Below are 25,059 nucleotides of genomic sequence, written 5' to 3' on the forward strand. Positions count from 1 at the left end.
ATTGACTATTTATAAAATTTCAATAGGGTAATCGACTAAAATTAAAGTTTAAGAGGGAAATTGACTAATTATAAAAGTTCAGGGACTAATCGACTAAAATTAAAGTTTCGGAAGGAAATTGACAGCTCTATACAAGTTTAGAGGACAAATCGATAAATATGCCATCATGTAAAAATCCTAAAAATAAAAACAAAATTAAATGAAAGTTCTACAATCAAGTGCCATGCACGTGCAAGGCTTAGCTCCTTAATGGTGGGTGCAGTGATAAATTATACCATTTTGGTAAAAAACAAAAAAACCACATGATTTAGAACAATTGGAAGCATAAGATTGGCTATTCATGTCAATATTTCGGCCAACAGATCTCCTGATGGGGCCCCAGGAGATGAACCCTAATTGGTCACTTCTTTTGTTTTTTATTTTTCTTTTAGAGCAAGCCCAAATGGGATGCTTTGAAGTTTTGGGTAGCGGAAGACCATCTTTAATAAAGATATAAAATTAAATGTTAAATTTTATTTTTATGGCTGATGTTATAAAGTAATGTTTTATAAAATTTTCTATCTCAATGATGATGTTAAATTAAAATATTCTCTGATTATTTATATAATAACAAAGCTTAATAATAAAATAATGACTAAGTGAAGAAAAATAAATAAAGAACTATGTGGGCCCATCATTAAAATAAAACAAAATTTTTTTGACGTTGCCTTTAAATTTGTCAGGGCGTCTCTTTTGGAACCAAAAACCCTTCTCTTTTTTGGGAATTTTAACGAAAAGCATCCGGTACTGTTTACTTTAACAAAAAATCACATTTTTACACTAAAAAGTCAATTCTGGTACTATTCATTTTACCCTTTATTTTGTCCTTATCATTAAAACTCAAAGTTTTCAAGCCCTTTTCATTAGTTTTCCTCTATTTTTTCTGTTAAAAAGTTCATGTAAGATTTTTGATATTTCTTTTGAAGATACCCTAATACTAGTTTTTCTTCAATGCTACATAATATTGAATGATATTAAAAATGAAACGCTAAGATAAAAGATCTAAATAGTCGTGAAAATCAAATTTAACAACTCAAATATTCGTTGTATTAAAATTTTATCTGCATAATTCATCTATAAATAAATAAATATTTTTTTGTAAAATCTCAAAGGAAGGGAAAAAGAATTTGGCTTGGAGGGGGCACACTTTAATCAAAAGTGATACTTCAAATCAAAGACTGTGTTCCTTGTCCCAATTGGGGGCTTTTTATATCCCCCCTCCCCCACACACACACACTCAAGTTATGATAATCAAGAAAGGCACCTTTGTTTATTATAATCTATAATTTCTTCTGGTAAATGTTTACAGGGTTCAACCTGTATTGACAAATTTACCCTTCAGAACCGTTGCAATTAGTTTTTCTAAATTTTATTGGCTCAGTCAAAGCTCATGCTAGTAATAGTATGCCTGAATAAAAAGGAAAGATAGATAAGCATTGTCAAAATATCTACCAATAAGTGATTAAGCAACAATAAGTAAGTCGTTGACAAGAAAGACAGTTGAGAACAATATCTGTTATCTATGTGTTTCGAGTTTGAAATTCTCATTTTCTAAATTATTGAATAGTTTCGATTCTTCTCTCTCCTTGTGATAATAATAACTAATATATATCCACTTGCAGGAAATTCATGAGTTTCACGAAGAGTTAAGTGAAGCTCTGATCCGTATAATTTTTTATAGTGTATATAAATAGTCACTATTCAACTTGACTATTTAGGTGTTTTTTTTTTTTAACAAACGACACTAAGGGAGTGGGGGAGTGAGTCAAATATTACAATAGACCAACCATAATAATGTGGTTCAAATTCATCTTTGACGAGAATCGAACTTAAGACCTCTCGCTTACAAGTGAAAAAGAATACCCTTAAACCATAATAATAAGTAGCGACTATTCAGGATTATCTTAATAGAAAAATAAAATTGTCATCATCAGTCAAAATTATAATGCAATTTCTCCCTTACGACTTCAGAAAGATAAAAATTGAGGACATGATACTTTTTTTAAAGTGCCAACAATAGTTTCTTTGACACAACCCAACCGAAGTCGAGACGTGTTGGTCGTCACGTGAGGGTGACGTAGCCAAGTGCGCAACAGAAGTGATGATAGTAATAGGTAAATGCGAATAAATGAAAACCAACCTAAGCTAATCTAACTAGTGATAATAAATAAGTGCATGACAGTGATCAAGTACCAAATACAAGTATTCAGAGCATAGGCAATCCAACAATGCAGTCAAACCAACTATGTGCTAATTATACAAAATAGGGAGAAGATCCCTACACTTATTTAGTAGATCGTCAGAACCGCCGAGAAGTCCTCGTGAGCCACCAAGATGTACATCTGCTTAGGACAAGGAGGGGCGCAAAACAAAATGATGAGTGGGCAAAAAAAAAAAACGTTTGAAAACACATTTATCTTTTCTGAACATAATAACCCATCACTGTAAAACCCGTATAGTTTCTAGAAAATAATACTACGTATACACATACGAATACCAATGCACAAGGCCAGTAAAAACTAAAATATGCCATGTCATAACGTTTTCACACTAAAAGATGTAAGCCAGGTGAAATCAATATAAAGTAATATGTCAGTCGGAGTCACCTAATGTGACATGTACGACTGGACCCATAACTCATCAGTATATGCTAACACACAAGTCAGAACCACCTATTGTGGTCTGTACGACATGGCTAGGTGTAAATATGTACGCTCAAGTGCTACAATCACTTTAAGACTGTGCGAATAATCGCGGGTCACCTACGAGTCGAAACCACCTATTATGGTATGTACGACAAGGTTGGCACCAAATTTGGATCCAAGGTGAGCATGCGGTGCAGGAAGTGAACATCACATGAATGATTGTGCCCCAACCTTAGGCAGGAGCACTAACACCAGGGTGGAACAATGATGAGCTTTAAATGCATCTATGCATAATGATGTGCAATGCAACCAATACCACCACAATATACTCACCTGAAACTTACCTGAGCCTTCACATCATCAAACAATATAATTCACGATTTACAATAATGAAATACTTAAAATGTAACTCATTTCCGACATGGCATTTAAAGCATAGATCATTTTTAAAAAATGTTATGGAACCATGATATATATATAGAAAGAAAATGCCCACTCACTAATAAGTAGTAGGATCGTAGCACCCCAATCTCGCTTGTCCACGCTCGTCCTCGGGGTACATTTCACCTATATATGAAATAACTAGTTTTACATTAATTTTAAAGTACATACATAAACCAGAGGAATAACTTTTTATACGTTGCTCAAATGGGGTGTTTGAATATACCAAAATGATCTACTTGACCACATGAACACCCCCATATTTTTAGAATAATTTTTGGACGTCATACACGCCCTCACGCTTCAGTCAAGGCACGGCCACACCCACCGGCCATGCGCAGGCATGTGCCTAGCACACTGACGGAATCCCTAACGGCGTTAGGGAATCTTCCGTTAAAATAGTAGAATATTTCGTTAAATCCTAATGAAGTTACTTGACGCTGTCAGTATATTCCGTCAAAGTTGACGGAATATTCCTCTTCTTCTCTGGTGACTCGATGGAATCCGTCGCCGACCACTGTCTTTACTCGCCAGTTTTCTGGAAAATTTCTAAAGCTTATAACTACTTCATTTCTCAACCAAAATTCTTGAATTTTATATGGATTTGAAGGACTTGAAGACTAGAACACAACCATACCTCTTAGAAGTCTAAAATCCAATGGAAAACGGTAGGAAAAATTCTTGGAAAAACCGGCCAACTCTGCAATCCCATGATTGTACTTATTCCAACACCCAAACTTCTCCAACCCTAATCTATTATGCTAGGGGAGTCGTGTGGGTACCTTACTAAGCCTTAAAACCTCGAAATCACATCAGGATCGTGACGGAGCAAACTTCACCTTGCCAAAGGTTATGGTTTCTCGAGTTCCCGTGATCCGTTCTTTGTCCTAAAGGTGTAGTTAGGCTCGTGGAGCCAAGGAGAACACGATAGCAGAGTTTCTAGACTCGATATGTGGACATTTGACAAAGTTGTGGGGGTGTGGGGTTCTCGGGTGTATGGATGGCAAGGAAAAATCGAGAAGATGGGAGAAGGAGAAAGGTATGCAAATGCGTGTTTGTGTGTGTGTGAGGTCACGGATTGACCAAAAGAAAAAGAAATTGTTTCCTAATTGGGCCATGGGATATAAACCTAATTGGTCCAAAGAAGGAAACAACTCAAAATCTGATTGGGCTCAAAGTCGTAGGAACCAAGGTGATTGGTGACTAAGAAATAGTCAACCCAAAAATATAATTCCACCCATGTACAAATTCATTTGCTTGTAACTTTTTCGTTACGACTCCGATTTGGCCTTAATTCGTGTCAAAGCGCTCGTGACGGCCGGCACAACTTAATTACGATATCAGAAATAATAATTTAGAACTACATATGTACATCCACGTCACCAAGCCAACGAGGGCTTATTCGTCACCTTACACACTCGGGGAGAAAAATATATAATAATTTAGGACGTGTCGTCACATCCTTGATAGACAAGCGTAATAACATTATAATTTGACATCTCTAAATCAAATTCATGAGATACGGATGTTAATTTACTTCAATTTGGTTTTCTATAAATTTGAAAATACATTTATTTCAAGGATCGTGTAAAATCCTAGTTTAGTAGGTTAAGTTCGAGCTCGAAAATTAAAAACGAAACACAACTTTTCACAAAAATCTAACTTTGTTAAAATGATAAATGTCATGTAAATGTGATCCGTACAAGAAAAATTGAATATTAAAAGAGTAGTCGTCTTCACGTTTGCTCTTCATTAAAAAAAAATTAATAATGTATTTCCCCTAGTGCGTGCATTTGCTTCATAAATGAAATCAATTCCTTGTTACTCTCTTGAAAGGTTAAAAATTTTCACCCATGGAATGTCAAAATTTTCTCTGAATTGGATAGGCATGAAAATATGGCCCACTTAAGTCTTGTTTGGTATTTTGCTTTTGGCATAATCGGATAAATGGTCCCCGTGGTGATAAGGTATTCAGATGATAGCCCCTGTGGTAAAAAAATTCGGATTTAAACCCCTGTGGTCTAAGTCTGTTAGGATTTATGCCCTTCTGTTAAATAATGCTGACGTGGCTGCCAAATGTCTGCCACGTGGCAAAAATAATAATTTTTTTTTTTAAAACCTGAATTTTTACAAAAAAAAAAAAAAAAAACCCCAGAAACTCCCCCCGCCCTCTGCCCGTCCCCCCCCCCCCCCGCCGGACTTCTTCTCCTTCTTCTTCCCGCCGGAGGCCAGCTCCCCCCCCCCACCGCGCGACCCTCCTCCCTCTCCTTCTTCCTTCTTCTTCTTCTTCCCGCCGGTCTACCCGCGCGACTCCTTCCTCTCCCTCTTCCTTCTTCTTCTTCCCGCTGGAGACCAGCTCCCCCCTCGCCAGAGCCCTCTCCCCGCACCCTCCTCCCTCTCCCTCTCCCTCTTCCTTCTTCTTCTTCTTGCAGATCTGGGTTTTTTTTTTTTTTTTTTTGTAAAAATTCAGGTTTTAAAAAAAAAAATTAAGAATTATTATTTTTGCCACGTGGCAGACATTTGGCAGCCACGTGGCATATATGTGGCAGCCACATCAGCATTATTTAACAGAAGGGCATAAATCCTAACAGACTTATACCACAGGGGTTTAAATCCTAACAGACTTAGACCACAGGGGTTTAAATCCGAATTTTTTTACCACAGGGGCTATCATCCGAATACCTTATGACTACGGGGACCATTTATCCAATTAGGCCTTTGCTTTTCCCACCAAAAAGTGTGCTTGTTGGATAAAATAAAATATTATGCTTTTAAAAATTGTTTTAATAAAAAACAGAGTTATCCCCTTAATTAAATATTTTCAATTTTTGTAATACTCTCATTAATTTTAAAAAATGATATTATTTAACCTTTATCACTCATTTTATCTCTTGATGAACAAAGTAATCGTCACCACCTATCTTATGCCACCAATTTTTTTTCCAATCATTTACCTGAGCATGAGGGATGAACATTCTGGAACATCAATCCATAAAAGCAAAGATATGTAAGGATAATTCATAATGTTTTTAACTGTGAACCTAGACAAATGGTTGGAGATTATTTACCAAAAATAAGACAAATGGTTGAAGAGTTTCTAATTATAAACCAAATTAATTAATTAATAAAGATTAGAACTCCAGAAAATGTGGAGGTGTCACAGCTACATTGCACAGAGAACTATATCATACTAATTGGTCCTCCAGTTTAGATAAGAATACCAAAGGTTTTCATCTAGTAAAGCATTTGGTGTATTTTTTGCTTCCATCAAAAGAAAATGCAAGACTTTTTATTTATTTTTTATATGGAAAAGGAATATAGATTTTAGTGTATTGACAAAGTAATCAAAGCTGTAAATGACAAATTAATAAAACCAAATTTATATTATAGTCCGGACCTAGAGTTTATGGACCTCCACCTCTAATTTGTCTCTGTCAGTTGCTAATTATGCAATGACAGACTAATACACTCTCATATAGTTGGATGAAGTTTAAATCACAAGTTCGGCGCACATTGATGTAAATAAATATACATTTTTGTAGCAATGCCAATACTAAGGTGGTGTAACGCGACCAAATTAACATCACTTTATAAAAATGTCTTTGTAAATATCGTATCGCTTTTCAAACAGGATTTTTTTAAGACACAAGGACAGTCTGGTAAGTAAACATGATGGCATGCTAGGTTTGCAGTTCCCTCCTGTTAATAGTGTTTGGGTTGACTCTCTCTACATGCTTGCCACTTTACTTTTGTAGCTTGATCAAATATTTTTTGTTAACCAGCTATAAATGCCCCATCTCTGTTCACCTTATTTTTGCTTTCCCTTTACTGTTTCTCTCTCTCTCTCTCTCTCTCTCTCTCTCTCTCTGGTTTCCTCCATTGCAAACCAAGCTTCCTTTCCAGCTTGCTGAGGCCCCTCTCCTTCACACAGACAAAAATACCCACCAACCATTTTACCCACCTTTTCTTCCTTTCCCCTCTAGAACCCCACCCTATATTTTACACACATAAATTCCCTCATTCCCTCTCTCTCTCTCTCTCTCTCCTCTCCCCGCCCACCACATTTTCCCTTCAAAGACTAGATTTTTGTCTGTCCTTCCCTCTCCTCCTCTCTTTTTATTCCATTTTTTTCTCAAATTTTTATTGTTTTTTGAATTCTTTTGGCCCACTTGAAGGCCACAACCCCTTCTCTCCCAACTTGCAAACTACTCCTCTGGAAAAAATTTTCCTTTTTGGACATCTGGGTTTTGGTGGGTTTTTTGTGTTATATTTCAGGTTGGCATTGGCCTCTTATGCCCATTGAGTCTCTCTTGATTAAAAAGGAAGTTCCTTCTCTGCTCCTCTGGCTGCTCAAGGAAGAAGATCAAGGGGGTTAGCTTAGATCGCTGCAAAGTGCAAAGGTAAGTGCTTCTCTCTTGGAATCACTTTTATTGGATAGAATCACTCACATTTCACTTTATTGGTCTCTTGCTTGGATTATAAGTGATTCTGTATGAGATTTTACTTTTCTCTTTTGTGATAGATTTAGTTTGTATGTTAAATGTTATTTTGCTTCATTTGTCAAGAAAGTATTCCTAAATATTACTTTGGTTTTTATCTTGTATTCACTGTTTTCTTGGGGAAAAATTAATTCCATTGTAGTCAAGGTGCTGAGTATTTTTTTTTGGGAAAATAATCAAGCAGTTATTGTATCAGATTCTCCCTTTTTTGGGTTACTTTGGTTGTTCTTTAACTTGATTAAAAGTTGAAGACTAAGCCAAGATTCTAATATCATAAAATTGAATTGATAGGATATTTTAGTACTTTTTATTGTGTAATTTGAGTTTTACATAATATGCGTGACCATTTTCGTGTGATTTGAGTTACATGATTTGTTTGTCATGTCCAGGTTGGAATGTCTTAATTTTTTTTCGGGGCACTGAAAGTCAGAACACCAAGCCAGATTTGATATATAGCATCTGGAGGATAAGAATGTCATCCGGGAGTTCAACTTCTTTGAATGTGGAATTATCAAAGAAGATAGGATTTTTGGGTTTGAAACTATGGGTTGTAATTGGTATATGTGTTGGTGCATTTATTGTTTTGATCCTATGTTTCTTATCTATATGGGTTTCATTTCGGAGGAAGTCTCGAAGATCAGTGGACAAGTTCCCAGTCACCCAAATACCGAATGTCTCTAAAGATATCAACATTGATAAGATGGCGGCTCAGGGTACCCATGATCACCCTGATAATTTATTTCATTCAGTACATGATAAAGCAAGTGATAAGAATTCAGAGAAGATGTTAGTTCAATTAGGCACGAGCAAATCGATTGATCCTAATAACATGAGTCAGTGCAGCTCAATTTATCATCATGAGAGGGCACTTAGTTCACAGTCGGGGGAAGAAGGAAGCTCTGGGACTGTGCGAAAGCAGTCGTCATTGTCTTGTGGAGGACTTGTTGCAGCCTCTCCTTTAGTTGGCTTGCCAGAAGTTTCTCATCTTGGGTGGGGTCACTGGTTCACTCTTAGGGATCTGCAATTTGCTACAAATCGTTTTTCTGCAGAAAATGTGCTTGGTGAGGGTGGATATGGAGTTGTTTACAAGGGCAGGCTGATCAATGGAACTGAGGTGGCAGTGAAAAAACTCTTAAATAACTTGTAAGGATATAAACCCAAATGCATCATCTTCTTATCACGATGCCTTTGGGAAACACCTTTCTAATAGATACCTTTTAATCTTGTACATAGGGGGCAGGCAGAGAAAGAATTTAGGGTTGAAGTGGAGGCCATTGGTCATGTTCGGCATAAGAATCTTGTGCGGCTCTTGGGTTACTGCATAGAAGGTGTTCACAGGTATTATTTTGATTGAAATTGTTTATACTATTACTGATGACTTAACCTTGTCTAGTAACATAATATTCCACATTAGTAGGGGTTCTGTTTAATGTTTTCCCTATCATTTGCCCTATGATATAGCTTGGCATTTGTGTTCTCGGTTCAGTCTCTATTTGTCTTGCTAAGTTGCTATCTATTGCTTAGGATGCTGGTGTATGAATATGTGAACAATGGAAATCTAGAGCAATGGCTACATGGGGCCATGTGCCAACACGGCACCCTTACTTGGGAAGCTCGCATGAAGGTGATTCTTGGTACTGCTAAGGCGTAAGTTTTCATCTTTTAACTGAAATGTGTTTCTTTTGTATTGTTAGTCTGAATTCATTATTTTGATAGTTTCCTCCAACTGCTGGTTATAAGGTCCATCTTATAATTCCACTTGAGACTTGATTAACGGTGAGACTCAATTTCAAACCAATTTGAGACAACTGATTCACATATTGGATTGCAGGCTTTCTTATCTACATGAAGCTATAGAACCAAAAGTTGTCCACAGAGATATAAAATCAAGCAACATTTTGATTGATAACGAGTTCAATGCCAAGGTTTCTGATTTTGGACTGGCCAAACTCTTGGGTTCAGGAGAAAGTCACATCACGACTAGAGTCATGGGGACTTTTGGGTATGTCAACTGTTATAGTTTTTAACTTATGTTAATTTATGTATCCACAATATTTTCCAATCGGAGCATAAAACCGGTCCATTTGCAGTTATGTGGCACCAGAATATGCTAATACTGGCTTGTTAAATGAGAAGAGCGACATCTACAGCTTTGGTGTCCTCCTACTTGAAGCAGTTACGGGAAGGGATCCTGTGGACTATGGCCGACCTGCTAATGAGGTACAAGATTTTCAAAAATATTGTGTACTGTTTCCAAGAGTGTCTTCCTTCAATACTCGTCCCTCTATTCTCTACTTCCCATCCTCATGAGGCAGGGTTCTTACTGGTTATCGTTGCTTACTATTAATTAATTACAGAATTTGAAGCATTTCCAAATACTAATGGCAGGTCAATCTGGTTGAGTGGCTAAAGTTGATGGTAGGTGCAAGAAGAGCCGAGGAAGTTGTGGATCCAAACCTTGAAGTTAAACCCAGTACACGTGCCTTAAAACGTGCCCTTTTGGTTGCACTTCGGTGTGTTGATCATGATTCAGAGAACAGGCCCAAAATGAGCCAGGTTGTGCGTATGCTGGAAGCTGATGAATACCCATTTCGTGAGGTACAAATCATCCATCCTCTTACCCTGGCGATAGTCTTTTCTTTGCTTTATTTTGTGCTATGTTTTTCATGAGACTAGTTATCTAAATGTGGAGTTTGTGCAATTTTTTTTATTTTTATGATTTGTGTTTAGAGTCTACTAATGACACGTTCTTCTTCGCATACTTCGTTCCTGCCATATAGTTTGTCCAGATTATGTTCCGGAGAACTGATTAGCATTTGGTGCAGAAGTTATAAGTTCATATTTGTTACCACGATCGTAAAGGGAGTGTTATCAATCTTACTTTGCTTTCAGGATCGAAGGAACAGAAAGAGTCGTACAGCCAGCATGGATATGGAATCTATGAAGGAAAGTTCTGCCTCTGTCGACATAGAAAAGAAGCCAGGGGATCTGGAGAGCCAAATATCCGAGACAAGCCATGGATAGGACTGACAAACGAGTGAGCTTGGTGAATGATATTAGCTCGTCACCTTCCAAAGTAGCTTTCAGTAACCCGTCAATAGTATACAATCTCAAAGTTTCTTTTCAACAAAATTTCTAAAATTATGAGAGGATTCGGATTGGAGATAGTGCATTTTGATCCCGAAGCATTCAATCCCGATCCTTCAAGAACGAAGAGTGATGCTCCCAACTCCATAAGCAGGGAATTTTCAGAGAGAGAGAGAGAGAGAGAGAGATAGAGGTTCTTGTTGTACATATATTTCTTGGGGACCAGTGGGGGTTCTGTTTCATAATTGATTACTGTTCTTCGGATGGTGAAATGATACCTATTATCTTTATTTATTTTTTTCATTAATTTTATTTTTAAATTATCATTCTCTCAGAAAAACAAGGCATTGGATTAATGATGATGATTCTCCTTTTCCCTTTATTCAGTTATGTTGTCTTCCTCTTTGTAACACTTGAATTACGGTGTCAGTTTATAAACTATAATGCATTGTCTCATAAAGTAGTATGTTAAGCAACCAAGAGCAGCACTTCAACAGAAATCTTTCTTTTCAGTTGTAGAAAGAAAGGGAAAACTAACAAATAACACTTACTAGCTCCTTACAGTTAATGAGTCATTTCTCTTTACGTGTAAATAACAAGTTGACAACGTATGCATAAGTAACTTGGAAAATGATAAACACACTCTTACTTTTTACACACATCTGTTTAACGATGTCAATTGTTTCTGTTTGATATATTCAATCAATTTGATAGCCAAAAACAAAGAGCGATGAGTAGAAGTTAAAAGGGTTGTGTGAAAACCATCTCTCAAGTAACTTATTAAATACACAAAAGATAAAGTTTGTGCACACTTGTCAAACTACTTTGTAACGACGAATGAGTCGTTTGCTCATAACGAGCCACGTATCTACTACCTCTTCAAAATAGCTACTCTAGCTTCTAAAAATCACAATGTACCCTCACACACAAGAATGGTCCAAAAAAATCAATAAGGTGGTCCAATCCAAGTTACTTGCATGACACAATTCTTACTCAACCAAAAGCTAGTTCAAATTTTATGGCAAATAAGAAGGAACACAAGGAAGTTGCATTGATTTCTCGATGTTTGGGTTGGCATTTCAGTCAAATGAGACATCAATACATTGATGGGGTGGTATGCAAAATGCAGTGCATTATTGTCAGACTCTTCAGCCTGACAAACAAATGCTTTTGCTGTGGACCTGTAAATTGAGTCGGTTGTTTTTTTTTATTTTTTCCAATGTTTCCGAAGAACTCCCAGACAGAGGCTTATGAATCATGGAATGGGTAAGCTGAGATAGCCTGCTACATTTGAATTCTGAGTGTGGTGTCTAGGTTTTGACTTTTTTGTCCAACGTTCATCTTATGGATATTTTTCAGCAAAATCCCTATTTTTGTGGTTGGATAAGCGTGGACGGCAGCAAATCCTATTTTGTTTTGCTCGGATATTGGATAACATTACAAAGATTAAGGGAATTGAGCTCGTTCGGAGCCGTTTGATAATTATTTTATTTTTTGTTTTCATTTTATATGCTTGAAACGTGAAAAAAGTATATAGAAGGAAAGAATAATGATGAAGAATGAAGGATTGTATGATAAATGTAGAAGAAATGTAACGAAGGGTACAAAATAAAATCAAAACAGTAAACATCAGAAACTATTTCAAGTTGTTTTCAATTTTAAGAGTTTGTTTTCATTCATTATTCTTTTAGAGTTTTTATATTTCCTTCATCTTCCTCCCACCACACTTCATCCATAATTTCTTTTATATAATTTCTCCACATCTTAAGCACAAAAATTGACAACTAAAATTTAAAAAACAAAATGTTTATAACAAACGAACCATTAATTACGCACCCTAAATTCTAATTAGGAACCCAAAGTGTTATTGAGAACAAGTGCATAGGGGTTAATGAGAGAATTATGGCTCATTTGGAAATATTTTTAAAATGGCTGAAACCGTGTTTTGGTGAAAATTCTTTTAAAACTTATCTTTAGAAAAATAGCAAGTGAATTCTAAAAAACACTTTATTGCTTCATGCAAGAAGCACATAACAGGTGCGCTTCTTGCAAGAAGTTGCAGGAAGCACTTTAAGTGCTTTTGAAATCCAAAAATATTTTATCTAAAAGTTCTTTCAGTCATTTTAAAAGTAGTTCTAAAATAAACCCTCATTAGTGTGATGTCACAACGTTACACGGTGTTACCAACATACTTTTGTTATAATGTTTATCTACTTATTAATATATATGTGCCCTAAGTTCGTATTAAGAAGCTTTGAATAGAAGATAACACATGAAAGATGCACACAACACAAGATGTATGTAGTCATAGAAGAGTAGGAAAAACATGCAATTTACAAAATAAATTCCAGTTAATTAGGTACAACAGTAGAAGCTTAATTAATGTAAATCATTTGTACAATATGATGATATGATACTTGAATACAGTTAATGGAGTTTTTTTCATGATTACAAATAGAAGTCTCTGTAATTTATCCTATTAATTATTCCTCAGCAACCTGATCAACTCTCAGTTTCTTGAAAAAGAAATGGTGTTTTAGATTTTGGCCCTTATAACTCATGATTCCTAAATAAAAACTCATCTACATATAAACGTTCAATAAAAGCCCAAATTTAAAATATGCAGCCACATCGGAACACTATTGACCTACTAATACAATTTATTTACACCCATGCCACTTTCCCAAATCCCTAAATTTATTCCAAATTTAAAGTTGTAGAAAAAGTGAAATAAAATATATAAATTGTTGTATTGCCTTAATTGTATCCATATCATACCAAAAATTTACCTTTTTGTGATATATATGTTTTTCATTAATTGGGAAGTATATGTTTTTCATTAATTGGGAAGTAAATTAATTTGTTCCAATTATTAAAAAAATTATACTAAATTCATATTATATATTTTGAATCAAATAACACTTCTCTAACTTGTAGGTAAATTATTTTTCATGTATTGTTACATATATTAGGCACATTTTATTGTTGTATAAATATAGGTATGACATAATATTTTTCAATATAATACATCAAATTACATTTCTTCTTGTTATGGGTAAATTATTCTCCATGTATTAGTGAAAAAAAAAATATTATACTACACACGGGGTATAATTTTTTGTAGGTAAATTATTGAAAATTAATTTGTAGGTAGGTAGGTAAATTAATTTGTTCCAATTATATAAAAAAATATATATACTACACCTAGATATTATATATATATATATATATATATTTTTTTTTGAGAAAACCTAGATTATATAATTGAATCAAATAACATTTTTTTACACATGGTAGGTACATTATTTTTCATGTATTATTACATATATTAGCCTATTAGGGACGTACTTTTTGGTAAAAATATATAAAGTAATATGTATATGATTGTTTGTAGGTAAAACAATAAAATCAAAAGCATGATCCAATTCCTAAGTTTATGCAATTTTTTGTAGTTGGTATACACTATTTTGCATCATTGGAAATGAACATTTCAAATAGTAGGTAGGTAAATTAATATGGTCTAATGATATAAATACACACACACACAGATATATATACACACACACACATTTTGAATCAAATAATATTTTTGTACATGGTAGGTAAATTACTTTTTTTATATGTATTATTACATATATTAGGGTTTTTTTTTTTAAATATACATATATGAACTCATAATGCCAGATACATAGAATTAAGCCAAAAATTCTCATATTTGATATTAATATGCAATGAATTTTTAACATTAAGGTCTTATTTTTCTTTTTGCGAAATCATAAACTCTCTCCTTACAATCTGCATAGAATTAATTGTGCACATCAAATATGCAATAAGGGTATTTTAGGCATCTAAAATGTAAAATGTGTAAAGTAATATATAATTAATGAATTCACTTAGGTGGATCCTAGTCATTGGGTTTTTTTTTAGTAAAAAATTATGTTGAGTTTTATATGGAAAAAATTGAATTTGAGGGGTTAAAGTCATATTTTCAGAAAAAGAAAGGTTTGAGCACGCTAAATATGAGGTAAGTTTGGAAAATATATGGGGATGATGGCAAAAGAACCTCTATAACAAAGGCCAATGCAGGACACTCCCGGAGGCAAATTATAACCACCAATAGCATACCACGGATTGGAACAAATAATTAGGGTTTTGTTTCACAGTCGAAGTATGTTGTTTTTATTAGGTTCTCAATGTGTATCGGTATCTCAAGTGGCATGCTACTTTGGTGTTACACATACACTCAAATTATACATATAATGTTTTGTATAAGCATTAACACTACTAAGCCGCTATAAACTTTATACGCGATATGTGTTAAAATTTGGAACAAATAATTAGGGTTTTGTTTCACAGTCGAAGTATGTTGTTTTTATTAGGTTCTCAATGTGTATTGGCATTCTCAAGTGGCATGCTAGTTTGGTGTTACACATACACTCAAATTATACATATAATGTTTTGTATAAGCATTAACACTACTAAGCCGCTATAAACTTTATACGCGATATGTGTTAAATTTGAGTAAATTTCTAACACCACATCAATTTTTACACGTAATTTTATCTTCACGCATACACATAAATTGTGAAATTAATCCAATATCAATTGATTTGCAATTGTCTTAAGTTTAAATTTTATTCTTTTACACCATAAACTATCTTCACTAGCAATAAGACAATACAACTACACCTTCTTTATATATAGGGTAATGCTAGAGATGCCAAATTTTTTAAACCACATTTTGTAAACTATATGACGTAGTTATTAATGATTGGATTATTACTTAGTTTAAAAACTCGATCTACCTAGCATTACTCTTACACACACACACACATATATAAGATGATATATTTACACTGGGAAATGAAGAATAAAATGGTACTGAATTCATCATCCACACATTGAAACCTAAAATCTCTCATTTTACAAAATACACTTAACAATGCAACTACATTTGTCTACTTATTCGAGGATGTCCTTTAGAAGAACTTAAACGTACGGGGCATAATTTCTAGTAGGATTAATAGCCATGCATATATACTATTTGAACGCTCACACGCAAAGAAAACCTTAATCCTCCTAGAAATATAGCTCTAACCTTAGCTCTCCAATCAACCATTTCTTCACGTACAGTTAAGCTCTCATTTTGCAATGCTAGCTATATATACATATTTGCATACATACATATATGCACCGTAGTAAAGCTCCATATCTTCAAGTACAGTAATTAGCCCTCTCGAGTAGCTAGACAGTTTGCCATTCCTTCAAAAGAAGTACCTTCATTCACTAACAATTTGAGAAGCTTTAGTAGATTAACTACATTTTACACCCTTTAAGTTTGCGTGATTTTCCAAATGGGTTTTGAGGTTCTATCTTTCTCACATTGTCTTCAGAAGTTTTGAAATTGTATCAATTGACACCTTTTGTCTCTTTAAACATCTAATCCTCCATTAAATTGATGAGTTTTTCTGTCAATGTGGTGCAAACGCAGTGTACATGTGTATATATATAGTAGCCCACATAAAAGTCTCAAGCTCACTATGTCATCAATATAATGAAGGACAACAATCAATTCAACCAGTGACATAAATTAACCAACTTCAATACATTATGATGCAAACGGTACAATTAAAACTTCACAACCCATTTTGAAAAATCATCCCAAACTCAAAGAGTGTGAAATGTAGTTAGCCCTTAATTTTATGAGCACAAGAACAATATGCACTGCAGTCCTCAGAATTATATATACTAGCACGCCCTACGCACTGAATGCTATTTCTTGAGAGCCATACTGTTTCTTAGTCCATCAAAGAAAATCTGGGTACAAAAGATTAAGAGAGAAGAAGACAGATCAGGGTCAGAGAAAGCGTGCACACAAGACAGTACTGCAATAATGATACAGCTAGATCAAAAGATAAATGTAGGACTACTTGCAGTGGTATATATAGAGTACTGCAAATATCATACTTTTGGTGCATATAATTGCCCGCCGATCGACTGGAAAAGTACTCACAAATATTCATGGTTCTTGCTTGTGACTAAACGAGTGAACTAAATCCTGCAACAAACCATAGTCAGGAGCATGTAGCTGTTGCTGCTGCTGCTGATGATGGTGATGACTATGAGGATTCATGAGATTTGAGTATAACATTGAACTTGGTGGATGATCATGGAAATGATTTGGCAATTGCACCTGGTTGTTCACTGGGAAAAATTGAGCTAAGAATTCATGTGAATATCTTGCTGATCCGTTCAAAGATGCCGCTGCCAAAAGCGAATTAGGTGACAGCATTCCGACAGCGTTGAGATTGAGATTACCACGAAGTGTTGCTGCTGGACACTGGTGGTTGTGCTGACCTTCATATGTTGTGATCACGATTGATGGATCTTGGAATGATCTCTCAACACGCTTCTTTACGTTGCATTTTTGTGTAGTGCATCTGTAATAACTCCTGAAAAATTTAAGCAAATAGTAATTGAAAACTTGTGTGAGTTCACCACATATATCAATTATATATGTCTCATGTTATAAGCTTTTCTAACTAAGAAATGTAAAAAGTTTGTAAATATCATATTTAGGTCGAGTGAAATTAACCACTAGATCAAGAGCTAGTTATATATCAAACCAAAGTAAGTACATAAAACATTATACTAATACGTGATTAATTAGGGCTTAATTTGAAGGCTACCATGTTTTTTATATGACAGTGTACTAGAGCAATTTATGCATTGTAGAAAGTGTTTTTAACTTCAAATGCAGCCACTTGTATACGGCTTAACTAGAGGTACCGGATTCGACTCCCATAAATAATGTGTTCAATAATTAATTATAGCTTATTCATTGAGTCGCTTAAACAAAATCCTTCTCCTAATAGCATCAAAGAAACTTTATAAAGTGCAAATTAATTATAACTACATATGAATGGCCACTAACAGATATATGAATTGCATGTAACAAACATTTCATCATCAAATAATGGCTATTGACCGGCCAAATGAAATAAACGGCTGTTGAAAGATTGGAGATTAGTTCACACCCACAAATCATTATAAATTGGATTTTTTTTTCCTTTCGGAATGTACTTTCTACTAGAATTAAATTAAATCTATATATATATATATATATATATATATATATATATATTTATATTAACCTAGGATAAGGGCTATTCTTGACTGCCTTCTGTCCGTACTTCCTCCATCTGTATCCATCTTCAAGGTGATCCACTTCACTCTTAGTCAGAAAGGCAAAACGTGGTTCCCTCTGCGGTTTCTCTTTCTTTTTTGCTTTGCTCCTGAATCTCACAATTTCAGAAGCTTCAGTCAACAATTAGCACTACCTAATAAAAGAAATAAAAGAAAAAGAGAGACAAGACACCCAGTTTCCAAAAATGATCTGAACAAATTAGATATAGTTTTTCTTGAAATTTGTTTGTACCCAAAAAATGACCTACTGTATACATGTATGTGTGTGTGTGTGTGTGTGTGATTAGGGTTCTAGATATAGATCCCAGTTTTTGCTTTTAGGGTTTAGGGTTAATATAAGGAAGATAATGAGAAAGCGAATAAATAAAGAAATATCTCTTCAATTAATGACACAAGGGAGAAAAATGCACTAAAAAGTTTTCGTTAGTTAATTTGGTTAATATGACTTTGAATTTCTCAAAAAAAAAAAAAAAAAAAAAAACAAAAGACTTTGAAACACCTTCAGACAAAATACAGTCAAGCTAGGGAGCCCTATTTATCCATATACACCAAGAGAGGAATTAAAATTATGAATGAAAGTAATAAATAACAACTAAAACTTCTAATTAACTTTTACCATGAATCTAGCCACAAGGAACCAAAAAAACCTACCCTTTCTTTGACTTGTCTTCATGAACTCCATCAGACCCTAATTTTGGCTGTTTATCTTTCTTTCTCTTATGATCTGAATCTTCATCTAAAACTTGATCATCACCAGCAGCACCAGCAGCTTCATTAGATGAAGAAGATATTGAGGAATAATTTGGTGTGGAAGGGTTTTCAGTGGTACTAGTAGTCCCCACTGAGTGATCTCGTACACCTGCTGCCGCCTGCTGCTTGTTTGAGTTGTTATCATGATCCAACGGTGGAGAAATGACTTCGGATGAAGAACACGACATGTCGAAGGCTTTCGAGAGGGTGTTGTAGTCCAATGATCCGTGTAGGCAGTCGGTGAAGCTCATGAACGGATTAGGATGATCAGATTCAAACCCATTTAGGGTTTGTGGGTCATCTGGTTGGTTTTGGTATGTGGAGGAATTGCCATAGTTGAAGAATGGAAAGCTTGACTTGTTGATCTCATGGTGGTTATAGTCGAAAGGATCGTACTGGTAAGGATTTTTCCTCTCATTTGACATGGTAGAAGAAGAACCAGAAGAAGAAGAAGCTTTTGAGAGATGTGAGAGAGATGGGGATGAGATTCTTGCTTTGTTATTTTTAGAGAAATTCAGCTTTAGGTTTGATTTTTATCATTGTCATTTTTTAATAGGAGAGAGAGAGAGAGGAGTAGATCGGATGGGATGCTAGCTAGCTACTTTTGGCTACTTTGCGCACTTGGCAGTTTCACAGCAATAGTTTATTTTCTTCATTTTCTTATAAATTTCCTTCCAACTAAATAACTACTAAAATTCACTTTTTATGTTTGAGATATGACAAAAGTATTTAAGATAAAAGAGAAATGAAGAAGAGTAGTGGTAAAGAGGAAAAAAAATAAAATGTACATTATTTTACATCTCTTAGCCCATCCTTCATCTACTCTTCTTCGTTCCTCGATCTCCATTTATATTTCTCTTCTAAATAACACAAAAACTTAAAAAGTGAAATGATTAATAACATGAACCCAAATATCCTTAAGAAAGATGACATTTTCATAAAATTGAAGAAGTTTTTTGAGATTGGGAGTGCTATAGTAACCTTCTCACTTATCTTTTCATTTTAACTTTCTCACTTCTATTCACGCTACATGTATGCCACTAGTACACAAAACTAAAAATTTAATTATTTTTTGGTCGACAAACTAAAATATAAATAATAATAACAAAGGAGAAAAATAATGGGAATTTTTGTATAATTAAAATTTTAATTTTGAGTGCTAGGAGAGTATGCATCTGAAGAGAAATGAGAATATTGAAATGAAGAAGTGAAAAGGTTGCTAACATTTCTTTACTGCGATATGAGAATTGCCGTTGTTGAAATCTTTTTAATTCAGAGTTTGCAATCGATCATCGATTAGACATTGAAACCACTTAGAGCACTTCCATCCATTAGCTTTAGACATGGCAAGCGCCAAAATCACTCCAAAACACTCTTCACCTATTATTCTGAGTCTTGGTAATTGGCAGCCAGGGCTAGTGCTATGACAATTCTAGCCCCAAGACTGACAGACTAATGTCAGCCATGTGAAAATATCACGTGAGGCCCAATCAAAAACTGAAATACAACGATCTTTACTACGTGATACTTTTATGGTCTTTCGATTCGAATGGTAACTTCTGCTTGTTAGTGTTTTATCTGTGGTTAGGGATAGGGACCACTTAGGAGGTGTGGTGTGGCGGTCAAGATGTCCAAGATAACGGTTTGCTGAAAGGGCTTACACGTGTTACGGATTGGGCACCGTCTTTTGACCGTAGGTGGCACGTGGGAGCGACATTCTGTTCCCATCACACGCCTATGTCTAGTTGATTGGCCCTTCACGTCATCTCCGTTACGGTAACCCCCGAATTTTGTGGCTCGCTTTTTTCCCGTTTCCTGAAAGTCGGTCAAGGGCATCCCCTCAAGATTAAAAAGGTTGGTCGAATGCCAATTTCATATGATAATTATATATATTGACAAACTAATTTGTTTGTTTTTTTCTCCTCAAAATATAACCAAAGTTAAGTGTTCAGACTCCAAAAGTACTTTATCCCGATTTGCAGGCCTTAAAGCTCGTTTGTATGAACAAGTAAAGGTTGATTATACATGTTCAACCACTTGTACTATATTTTTTTTTAAATGATCAAATGATGGCTTCTCCATTTTTTTTAAATGATCAAATGATGGTTTTTCCACGACAATCTTTTTTTTTAGATGTTCGAAAATTTTACAGAGGCATTTTAAGTGATATTTATCTTCATTTACAAATGAGAAGTCTAAGTTTGAATCTTGTGAATGATAACTTTATCTTGTGAATGATAACTTCATCCTTAGTATAAATATATCTTTGTATAAACAATATACTTGTTCAATTGTAGAGGGCGTGTGAGAATGTGAAGACAAAGTCCTACATTAGCACCAAATCATGCAAGAGCTTATAAGATGTTGGACTGTTCCACATATTGCCAATTAATTTTATGATAGAATCTCAACTTTCTTCAATATAAAGTAATCATTTAAGCAAAAAAGAAAACTGTAAAACGAACCTCGTACATAAAAGTATATATCATCCTTGAAAGGATATTCTTGAGATCATGCATTCAGTAAAAAGAATGAAAACAGGATTAGTCTAGTGATGAGAGCGGGTAAAGTGATATGTAAGACTGTGTTGTGTTCAAAGTTCTAAACTCTCCAATGCAGCAACAACAATAATAATAATAATAATAATAATAATGAAGACGACAATTAAATGGAGGCAATCAACGAGCCTACATACTAGCTGTTAGATAGATTGAAATATCACGCATATATAGGGGCATTGGAGCACAATTGATCGTGCGGTATGCTGCAACTCTTATCATTCATGAAGTTGTATATGATTTCATATATTAGGCCAATGATTTTAAATTGGAAAACTTTCTAGTTCTTCAGTATTAACAGAAGTTTCCCGCTTGTGTCGGATTTGATGGTTTAGATGGGTGCACTATTTTGTATGCATGCATGACATGTACTAACATACTTTATAAGTTAGTGAGCTACGAACAATTATCACTTTTAGAGGTTCGGGTTCTGGAGCCCTGAAAAAATAAAGAAACACAAAAAGAAAAGAAAAAAAGACGAGCCATAACTTAAGGGGCGAATCCACTCTATGTAGAATTGACCTAAGATATTTTCCTTTTTAGTATATTTGCATCAGGTTTAGCTACTACTCTACCTTCTCGAATCCATTCAACACGTACAATTTCATTTTCGTCGATATACCCTGCAATTTGCTATAAGGATTCTCTCCTGAGCAAATGGAAAGGATCCTCTGATCAGGCCCATCGGACCATTCAAATTTTATCCAACGACTACAAACAGGAGGTTCCTCTAAAAATTATAATAATTGTAGCAGTTGGATAAAATTTGAACGGTCTGATGAGCCTAGTCAGGAGGATCCTCTCCATTTGCTCAGGAGAGGATCCTGATCCTACAATTTGTACTTGAATTCCTTTTGTGTGCATGTTCAGTTATTTGATGTCTTGCATTATATATTATACCCTGCAGACCTTAGTCCTGGCCAATCGGCATCGGTGCTTCTATTTCTCGCACAGATTCCCCATTAATTACTGTCATGATAATTAGAATTAATTTAACTTAAAATAATTGTGATACCATTATTGTTACTATCGCTATCACAAAACTATACATGAGAATTTTATCTCACATGGCTTCTTGAAGGCCATAAATAAATATAAAGCCCGCGTTAGTATTATTTTTTGAATCTTGAGATGTTTACATAGTCAACAATCGTATTCACAAATAATAATTTATATAACATTTTAGAATTAAATTATACAAAGTAGAGTAGTATATATTGTTTCTTCATTCAATTTGCCTTCATATATTCTGCATGCCTTTTACACGGTTTTGTGTGTGTGTATATATAAAACAAACTAATAAATATTTGCGCGTCTCATGCATAAACACTTCCAAAACGACCTTCCACTAATAAAAAATGGCTATATTGACCAAAACATGGCTACCATATTTGTTTAATGAGATCAAATGATATATATTATCCAAAGACGAGTAATAGTTTGGTACATAATGTTTTGCTACGATTAAGTTATCTGTGGAACAAAATGTTGTGACCAAATTGATATGACTGATGTAGAAATTAATCTTTGGCGTCAAAGAAATCATGATTTAGATCGATCCATCAGTTTTGTGTTCAATCAGAAATCATATATGTATATACTGTGCACATATATAACTCTTGCACTATTCTATAGAATTTAGAGTTGACTAGAAGAATTTACGAAGCTATGTCATATTCTACGTAATCATATTTAAGGCTGACTAATTTGAGTTTAGGTAGAAGAAGAACAGCATCTTAAAATACATAGAAATTTGCTCGAATCGATTTCCAATAGGAATTAAAGTGGGAGTAATAATTAAGTTGGAATGTATCATATGCTATGACATGGTTGGAATATTTTTAGTGGTGAGGCCTTTGATAGGGGAGGAGAGCATCAATCTAAAAGAAATAATTGTAAACGCAACCATATTGAAGAAGTAGCTTGAGATTGTTGACAATTTAGTGTTCTTTTTTGCAAATGATAAAAGGAGTACACTATCTGTATCTGACAAGTGACATTGCCATTGGCATGGAGTGTTGGTCAATGAAGAGCAGGTTTATTTGTTAGGTCTAGACAGTAATCCTACACGGAATAAATAGACATAAATAGACATAAAGAATATATAGAATATTGAAATGTATTTTCATTTAGAATAAAAAAATGCTTAGATTTGGCTCATCTCTGGGGTAAAATATTCAGCACCAGAACTTGCATTAATCAGATTAATTATATATAATCCAAGCATTTTAGTGTTGGAGTGAAGAAAAAAGTAATCATGCATGACATATAGGTCCAAAGAATATGAGCAATTAAATTCTACAAATTAATTAGTATATATGGGAGGTCTTTTGTACTAGATTTCTTCTGGGATTATTGAACATTGAAACGTGCCAAACAAAGTTTTCAGACCTTTGTCTTGGTGTAAACTATGAACAACTAATCTAGACTTGGGAAGGATCTCCCATGTAAGTTAAACTTGGTCACGTGATAGAGCGTTGCAAGCATAAGGAGATATATTTTTTGGCGACGCAAAAGAATATATTTTTTCTTTTAGAGTACTTGTTCATGGTACATATAAACTAGATGGAATTTATCGTATTTTATTTTCTTAATGTGATCAGCTTCACAATTTGTAACCAAAAGCAAATTAACGAAACTGACCACTTTGTGGAACTAGGAAAATGATACGAGTCCTTATCACCAATGTACTTGAAAATAAAATGGAAGATATACAAAAGAACATATGGTCTACGTAATTAGCTAGCGTGTTTGACTGTGGATCATATGAGTGGTAAGTTCACCGTTTTTGGTTAGGCAAATTAATTTCTATAGTACTATCCTTTGTTGTCATACTAAATTCAAGATCACTAACCCTAGCTAGCGAGAAATGCAAATTCATGCCGACAAAGATTGGTTTGGTTAAGTTAGTAAGGATCATTCTCTTCGCTTGATTAAGATCAAAGTTTGCGTAAAAGAGGATAACACCACCTCTGTAATTCCTCAAAGAGACTTGTGGTATACCTTGACCCTGAAAGAGGGTAACATTCCCTCCCCATAAACTTTTTTCAACCATTAAAAAAAAAAAAGCAAATCCATCCAATATTAGACAATTGATGTTCAAAACAAACAATTTTATTAAATTACTTTTCGTTTGTAGGGTTTTCAGTTAATTAATCTGTGCGTGGGTGTGTGTCACCCTTCAAATTCATGCAGTATGAGACAACTAGCTAGGGTTTTGTCAAAGTTAAAATGTGAAAGGAGGATTTTTCCTTAAATTAAGTCAGAATCATTCTTGACTGCATCCAACCACTAAAGCGTTTAGATTGAAAGAGAATCTATTCAACCTTAAGCTTTTCCACCGGAACTTCATAAAAAACTCATTTTCCTGTAATGTTCAAGCTAACAGGACAACTGCTCCACCAATGGCTTAGATATTATTTTTTACAGAGGAAATGAAAGGGAAGGACAATGACATTTTTATATTAAACAAGTATTGACATGAATCATCAAGGATAATTTAGGATTTAACTTCGCTGCTACTTACACTCAATCTCGGTTAGACACGTGTCCAAGTTTTGATTAAAAAAATCAAAACTTGGACACGTGTCCAACCAGGATTTGGTGTAAGCAGCAGCCAAGTCCAGTTCGATAATTTATTGGACAAATTCATGACTAATCTATCTTTATTTAGGTATATATGCTCAAAAGGTCAAAATTTACTACAATCCACTGCTTTTGCGGTATTAAAACAGAGAGTAGCTGTTTTTTCTTCCACAACTAAACATTTTATTATACTAATCAGTTTGGACATAGAAGAACATTTTGACTTAGCGTTATACATATGATGTAATA

General features: G+C 34.5%; 2 protein-coding genes across 4 annotated transcripts; one reads left to right on the forward strand and one right to left on the reverse strand.

Moving 5' to 3' along the window:
* The first annotated feature begins 6,941 nt into the window (after positions 1-6,941).
* LOC103405170 (probable receptor-like protein kinase At2g42960) lies at positions 6,942-11,097 on the forward strand. Its single transcript, XM_008344128.4, has 8 exons — positions 6,942-7,525; positions 8,014-8,767; positions 8,858-8,962; positions 9,149-9,271; positions 9,456-9,626; positions 9,715-9,844; positions 10,013-10,222; positions 10,517-11,097. The coding sequence occupies exons 2-8, from the start codon at positions 8,097-8,099 to the stop codon at positions 10,646-10,648; spliced, it is 1,542 nt and encodes a 513-aa protein (XP_008342350.1). The 5' UTR covers positions 6,942-7,525; positions 8,014-8,096; the 3' UTR covers positions 10,649-11,097.
* A 5,195-nt stretch (positions 11,098-16,292) lies between these two features.
* Positions 16,293-19,290, reverse strand: LOC103405171 (WRKY transcription factor 71-like). 3 transcript variants are annotated; one of them, XR_001786166.3, is made up of 4 exons: positions 18,569-19,290; positions 17,866-18,006; positions 16,679-17,163; positions 16,293-16,528 (listed from the first exon to the last, which is right to left on the reverse strand). XR_001786166.3 is itself a non-coding variant. In XM_008344130.4 (4 exons), the coding sequence occupies exons 1-3, from the start codon at positions 19,090-19,092 to the stop codon at positions 16,731-16,733; spliced, it is 1,098 nt and encodes a 365-aa protein (XP_008342352.1). In that variant the 5' UTR covers positions 19,093-19,290; the 3' UTR covers positions 16,293-16,528; positions 16,725-16,730. The 3 variants fall into 3 exon arrangements, 2 of the variants coding, with proteins under 2 accessions (XP_008342352.1, XP_070673500.1); XM_008344130.4 differs by having other exon boundaries at positions 16,725-17,163; XM_070817399.1 differs by having other exon boundaries at positions 16,293-17,163.
* Positions 19,291-25,059: the final 5,769 nt, after the last annotated feature.

The sequence above is a fragment of the Malus domestica genome, chromosome 17, assembly GCF_042453785.1.
Source record: "Malus domestica chromosome 17, GDT2T_hap1".
In the NCBI taxonomy this organism is placed as follows: Eukaryota; Viridiplantae; Streptophyta; class Magnoliopsida; order Rosales; family Rosaceae; genus Malus; species Malus domestica.